General features: G+C 38.6%; 1 protein-coding gene across 2 annotated transcripts; it reads right to left on the reverse strand.

Annotated features, from left to right (window-relative positions):
* Positions 1-1,609: 1,609 nt before the first annotated feature.
* On the reverse strand, positions 1,610-7,252 carry eif3k (eukaryotic translation initiation factor 3, subunit K). 2 transcript variants are annotated; one of them, XM_044354777.1, is made up of 8 exons: positions 7,067-7,252; positions 5,601-5,699; positions 4,984-5,104; positions 4,134-4,208; positions 2,834-2,900; positions 2,568-2,645; positions 2,310-2,435; positions 1,610-1,750 (listed from the first exon to the last, which is right to left on the reverse strand). In XM_044354777.1, exons 1-8 carry the CDS (start codon positions 7,126-7,128, stop codon positions 1,719-1,721), a joined length of 660 nt encoding a protein of 219 aa, XP_044210712.1. In that variant the 5' UTR covers positions 7,129-7,252; the 3' UTR covers positions 1,610-1,718. The 2 variants fall into 2 exon arrangements, with proteins under 2 accessions (XP_044210712.1, XP_044210711.1); XM_044354776.1 differs by having other exon boundaries at positions 4,134-4,211.
* Between the last annotated feature and the right edge of the window lie 254 nt (positions 7,253-7,506).

Genomic DNA, 7,506 nt, shown 5'->3' on the forward strand with positions numbered 1-7,506 from the left:
TTTTAGACCATTTCTCAACTTTACCTTTGCAAAGGTCACCTGTCGGCTCACATGTCAGAGCAGAATCTGATCTTTCTTTCTTTTCTATTAGCCTCCAGTCAAAATTGTAGTTCCAGTAGGTTAACAATATGTAGTGACCCATCACTGGTAACATCATACTAACATTCTGATAATAATACAATAACCTGTTAACAATAATAAGGTTGTATCAGTGTGATTAAAAATGGTAATATGGTGACATTAATGGGATAATAATCTGATAATAATGAGGTAATATTATGGGATACTATCAGCGTAATACCTTAAAAATCACATGAAAATTTTTAAAAGTCAAAATTGGTAAGTACCAGATTATAATGCTGAAATTCATCGTCCCTCATGTTCCAAACATTCCCTTTTATTTTAATGTAATACTGTAAAAATTCCTTTAATGCTGTGATTTGTTACCTGGAAACACTTTCTGTGTAATAACCATGAATCAGGGCTGCAAAATGCAAAACCAACAGTTTTATCTTGTTATTATGGAGCTGGAATACGTGGGTGTTAACCTTCTGACAACCACCTCAAACAGAAAGACTCAACCGGGCTTTCTGTTCCCAGAGGATCCAAAACCTTTCTGTGTCGAGGACTCTGATACGTCCTGGGGATCCCAAATGGTTTCATTTCAAGGATCAGTGATGCATTAGCCTGGTCCAGACAGTGATCCTCCCATCATCTTCATCAGAAGAACATTGAACTACACATTATCATTTCTTCACTAAGTTCTGTGAAACTTCATGTTTTTAAAGAACAATTGTGTATAAACTACAAAAAGCAATGAATGAGTCTCCTGCAGTGGTTGACCTCCCATCACCACATCACAGCTGAACTGGTTTAATGTCATTCACTGCTGGTTTATTTAGTATATTTGCACAATGTGATTAACTCCATCATTGCAGAGTTTACACCTTTATTAACACTGTCAGAGGTGTTGATTCAAATCTACGGTAATTTCTGAACCTGTATTTATTAGTGTTTGTGCTGTTGTACTAGACTACATTGAAGTGTGTTGCTAATTGTTTGGCAGTGTGACAAGATATTCATCCATCTCCTCTGTGTTTTAAAATCATCGACAGAAAATACTTCAGACCTCTAAAACCAGAAGTGTTTTTAACCAACGGCCACCAGATATTTGTTACCTACAGGTAATAACTGCAGGACATTGTTCCTTTGTTCTCCCTGAACTGATATGAAGCACTCAGACGGATTTTATCACACAGTCTCCAATACTATGAGACACTTAGTGCACCTACAATCCTGCTGAGCACATGAAACACAGGAAACTCACTGTCCGATCGTCACTTTAACACTCAACAAGCAGGAAGACACAGAGCAACAATAAACACAACACCGAACATGACGACTCAGCAGTAGCTTTGATCCAGGCTGCCCTGATTTATGTCAAGTTATTCTTCTGCTTAATAACAGTGTTTAGCCAACACCCTGATACCATTTAGACAAACAAGGAAGTTACACAATTTCTGGGAAGAACTGTCAAACATTTCCACTGCAAGGAGATAAAACTTTCTGGTAACTTCAAAGATACACACACAGACACACACACAGAGGCTGTAAATGATAAATTACATTTATTGCGAAAAGAGCAAGTTGAATTTCTGATGACTGGTGTGTGTATCTGTAAATGTGAGTGTGAGTGAGTGTATGTGTGTGTGTTTGCATCACTGAGATGTAGCCATGATGCTGGATACACCTGTGGAAAGAGGGAAAAAAGAGGAAGAGCGTTAAATTTTGTCTTCAGTTACAGTCGCAAATAACACACAGCATGAAATCTGATGATACAATGAAATTACAAAGAGGATGCATGGATTTTGGGATGCAGATTATTTCTATTATCTGTTATTCAATTTACAATGAGAGAGAAAAGCAGCAGTTAGATCTATAGTGAAATTAACAAAACTATAACATGATTAATCTTTTAATTATTCCTAAAGCTTTGCAGACAGGAGCACAACCTATTACTGCTGGTTTTAATATCTTGTTCATTCACTGTCAGCTGTTTTATTAGCATAAAAATATCTTGTAAACATGCTACTGAAAACACTGTCAAAAACTAGCACACATAATTTTGCCATTGGGTGACATTAAGGCAGAAATATACTAGAAGTGCAGTAAACCTTGAGCACAGAACTACATCCTGATGTAAACTATCCTCAGCCTGAACTCAAGTCTGTTCATTAACTGATTGACTGGTCGATCTGCGTCTGTGTCACCAGGAACAAAAACCGCCGATTCATTCCATCAGCACTCACTCTCGAAGTCAATCTTCTCCACGATGTTCTTGGGTTTGACGCTCTCCTCCTGGTTGTAGATGAAGATCTGACCGTCCTCGTTCTCCGTCCAGCCGTACTTATTCATCCAAACCTTCACCTGCGTGTCTGCGCAAACAAACGGAGAGGAGAGACAAACATGACATGAGCTTTAAAGTTAAATCAGATCATCTTTTCTAGACGAGGGGGCGGGGGGGACATGTGGTCTACTGTGTGTTTCTCTACAGTTGAAGTTCTTACCCAGTGGGTCTCCCAGCATCTCAGCCAGTAACCGGTGCTCGATGGTCTGGTAGGTGATGCCCACGACATGGCAGATGACTAAAGAAGAAGATGAATTAAATAACAATGTTAAAGTCTTGTCTTGTTCATGTAATGACATGTTTACAGTTTGGGGTGTGGCTGTTTCCTGTTATCTCCCACAAACTGTCGAATGCAATCAGCTGCTTGCGTTTACTATAAGTTCTAACTGTCCACTGCGGTGAGTCAGTCAGAGAGACGATACTCACACTTGCGAACAGAGTCCTCGAAACCGGTAATGCCGTCGATGAGCTCTCTGTTCTCCTCCAGACTCGTCTGTCAGGGGAAACAAGGAAGAGAACGTGACTGAATGATACCAGATGGACAAACTGTTTCACAAAGTCTGGAGACGAGGAAGAGAAACAGGAACCGGAACAAGAAGGAAATCAGAGAAATCAGCAATATGAACCCTGATCGACGTCTGATCAGCTGCTTGATGGTATTCATTAAAACACTGAAACCACAGACAACACAACATATATGAGCAGCAACAAAAAGTTAAATTTATTGTGTGGATTTTTAAGAGGTCAGCCTCTTTCTATTTCCCGTCTAACGCTGCTGCAGAATTTAATGTTCAAAATTAAACATGACATACGACACAGACACTGTTAGGCTTGTTTATCATTTAAATTTTGTTAAATAATGACATTTTATTATGTATAAAGTTGTGTTTGAGATACATATTGTTTCTGTGTAAACAGAGAAAACACACATTTCCATCATTCAGATTATTTATTACGATTCATCAATTAATTGACTGACAGGAAATTAATCAGCAATTATTTTGAAAAAAGAAAACACCAATTATTTGCTGGTTGCAGCTTCACAAATGTGAGAATTTGAAGCTTTTATGTGTCGTACATGATAGTAAACTGAATATCTTTAGATTTTGGACAAAACAAAACATTTGAGAAAAAAATTATAACGGGCATTTTCACTACTTTATGACATTTTATGGACAAAATGATTAATCAATAATGAAAATAATTGATGGTTGTGGCTCTACTCCCCTTATTAATCAGCAACTAATAATTTTTTTTTTAAAAGTTTATTGAAACAATCAAAAAAATTCCAACTTTTTACTAATATTTAATCATGAGGAATCGTTTGTAATCTATCTACCCGATATTGTTCTACGACTCCATACAGAATTTAATAATTGTTATTTCTGTCTATTCTGTATATAAACAACATCAGATGCTTGTCTGTCCTGGAGGAAGAATCTCTCCTCTGTTGCTCTTCCTCCTTTTTCACCATTAAAGAACATTTTGGGAGTTTTTCCTCCTCAGAAATGATGGATCAATGATAGATAGATAGATTTGTAAAACCATTTGAGGCAAATCTGTGATTTTGGGCTGTAAAAATAAAACTGACTTGACTGCATACATTGAATACATCAGTAAATCTGTACATGACTGCAGCCAACGTGTGTGTGTGTGTGTGTGTGTGTGTGTGTGTGTGTGTGTGTGTGTGTGTGTGTGTGTGTGTGTGTGTGTGTGTGTAACGTACCCAGAAGCTCTGGAAGTGGCAGGTCTCCAGCAGGTTCCCCAGGTACAGGATCTGTCTGATGGGGCGCTCCTCTTGCTGCGACACTGTAGTCAAGGAAACGCCCCCTGACCCCAAGACAGAGCCCATCCCACCCCACCCCTCCCCAACCCACCCTGGATCTATTTACACACACTCCTGCACAGTGACACTGGCAATAACACTCTACTTATATCACTACATATACTACTACTCTACTACATACATTATTTTACTAAAAACCTCCAATATGTTAAACTCATATTAACACAACTCTCAGACTAACAGGAACAAGTGGAAACCAGGTGAAAGAAACAAAGGAGACGATTAAGTTCTCCTGATTTACATTCATTGTCTACTTGCAGAAAACGCTTGAATTAATGTCATTTCATTTTAAACTGAGTCCAGAGCTCAGTTTGTTGTGCAGCAAGTCCCCGTCTTCATTTTTATTATAAACATTTTATTTTTGCATATGCAGAACTGTGGTTACACTATGACAGCACATACAGAAAAAAGACCTTAACTGTAAGTTTTTTACTTGTGCTAGTGATGTAAGTGGAAAAAAAATAACATGCAGATAAAAAGATCAGAATGTAGATGCAAGAAAAACAAAAAGAAGAGTGTGAAAACTAAAAGATCAACCTCTATGAAAAAATGTACCAATGACATCATCAGTACATGCAGATTTGTGGAAAGCTGTAACTTGGAGGACAAAACACACACACACACACACACACACGTCTGCTCCGGAGCGAATTAACACCAAACCAAACCCTGTCGGACCCCGTTGTACAGCTTGTAACGTGACATAGTTGAAACAGCACCAAAAGGATACGTGTGTCTGATCGATCATGCACTTGCACAGAGTGAAGTCGGTGTGTGGCAGGTTGGTCAGAGCCTTCAGCAGGACCTGTGAGGTCACTTGAGTCTGGAAGTAGGCGGGGTTGAACTGGTACCTGCATGGGACACATTTAATGACCGTCACTTTACATCACCGACACGTTTAAAGCAATTTCTAAAAGTCAGGAGGAAACTAACATCTGTATGATAAATGTTACTAATTTGGAAACATACAAAGCTGAACATCGTAATTTAACTGTTTTATAATCAACACCACCTGTACTGTCTGGCTTTCCTGCTGTTTTCCGAGTCAGCAGAAACCTCAACAGTACAGCTAGACACAAACACGGCCCTGACAGTGTCAATACCCTCAAAACACAGTCAAACAAGTTAAACAACCAACAGGATATTAAACTGTAGAAAACAAGTTCTTTCCGCGGAAACATTCAGCCATCGTTACAACTCAGACAACACAATGTCTTTAAAAAGGAAACTCCACCTAATTCTCTCAGTTTCTGGCTGATTCAGCAAATGTTCCAGTGTAAGCTAAAAATATCCGCTACGGTTTGAATGTCGGCCGCTGACAGTGATGATGATGATGATGTAACTTACAGCTTCAGAACAGCCAGGTTGGCCTCCAGGTCGTAGGAGTTTTCTCTGGCTTGCATCTCCACGTAGCGCTCCAACGTTGCGAGGTTTTCTGGGTTGTATCTGCGAGGAGAGACGACATCATCGCTCATGAATCGAGTATAGATGGTTTCTGTGTAACTGTGTAATGGAAATACTTATTCTACACTGCCAGTCAGAGGTTTTCAGGATCTCTAAATTTAGCTTTATTAATCACCAACTATTTTGATAATCAATTAATCGTGACTGTCATTTTTTTAAAGAAATAAATGCCCAAATTCTGTGATACCAGCTTTTCAAATGGGAATATTTTCTGGTTTCTTTAGTCCTCTATGATAATAAACTGAATATTTTTGAGTGAGAAACCCAGCTAACATCTGGTGCCTTCTTGGAGTCTTCAATTTTGAGCAAGTTAACATCTGTTAAAGGTCAGATCAGACTGGTTCATAATTTTTCAAGTGTGTCTTGAACAGTGAAAGAGGTTTTCCTCGCTGTAATCATTCTTCCTGTTCATACTGGCTATTAAAAGATCCTTCAAATGTGCTTTCAGTGTAAGTGATGGAGGCCAAAATCCACAGTGTGTCCACACAGTCATTTAAAAGTTGATGTGAAGCTTATATGAGGCTTCAGCAGTCTGAGTTAGTCATATCAAGTGGATATCTGACACATTTACAGTCTTTTTAGCATCAAATTTCCTCGGACAGTGTTTCCCAGTTGATCTGTGGTGGAAGTATAGAAACAAAAAGATGAACTTTGGCACTAAAAAGACTGTAACGTTGAAAGATATCTTGATATCTTGATTTGACTCATTTGGACGCTGAATCTTCATATTAGCTTCAGATAAACTTTTAAATACATTTTTGCACAGAAGGAGGACTGTGGATTTTGTCCCCCACTTCCATTGTAAGTGCATTATGAAGGGTTCTTCTAATGGTCAGTATGAACAGGAGGAATGATTACAGCAAGAAAAAAGCGGTTTCATTGATCGTTTGGGCTTCTGACTATTGTTTTAAGACGGACTTGAAAAATTGTGAACCTGTCCTTTAACATGTCACCTGTGTGAAAAAGCGACTGACATTAAACTTCAGTTCAGCTTTGAACTAGTTTGTTGGGGCAACAAAACGCCAGGTGAGTCTTTAACATTAGTAAATATTTTGGCAGAAATATCTTAATGGGGAGGATGTCATCTAGCTAACGTTAGCTGTTGTGAAAATCTGACAGATGTGACACAACTTCTCCAGTTTTAATATTCAGTTACGTTTGCAAACGTATCTTATAAACACAGTGTTCACTCTGGCACCAGACGGACAAAAGAAACAAGAAGAAAGCCTCTGACTGAGTTTACCGCCACCGACTTAACTCAGCAAATGTTAGCTTTCAACATTAGCACAGAGGCTAAGCTATCGTTAGCTTGTTCGTCCGGTTATCCATCCGTGATCAGTAATCGGTACCTATCGATTCCTCGCAGGAGTTTTCCCACGTTCGCCCTCATCTGCTCGATTGATGACGACATTTGGTCCAGATTTTTCCAGCAAACTTTAAGGTGAAAAACCGAATTAAATCCACACGTGGACCGCTGGGTAGAAATGGGAGGAAAGAACGTCGGAACGGAAAGAGCGACGGGCCGGAACCGGAAGTGGAAGTACGGAGCCCAAACAATTGATGGACCACAACAGCACTGTCTATTTAATTAATTTGTTCATTACGACCAAATTTTATATTCATAAATCAAAATTTAAAAAGCTGTTAAAACTTAATAATAAACCCCTGTAAGATTTACAATATATTTATTTAATTATTTATTTTTCTATGTTTGTAGACACAAGTTGTTAACTTGCTGTATACTTGTATCAATAAAGCTGTTAATTTACAATTAACACGATCATTTTAT

The sequence above is a fragment of the Thunnus albacares genome, chromosome 6, assembly GCF_914725855.1.
Source record: "Thunnus albacares chromosome 6, fThuAlb1.1, whole genome shotgun sequence".
Taxonomy (NCBI): Eukaryota; Metazoa; Chordata; class Actinopteri; order Scombriformes; family Scombridae; genus Thunnus; species Thunnus albacares.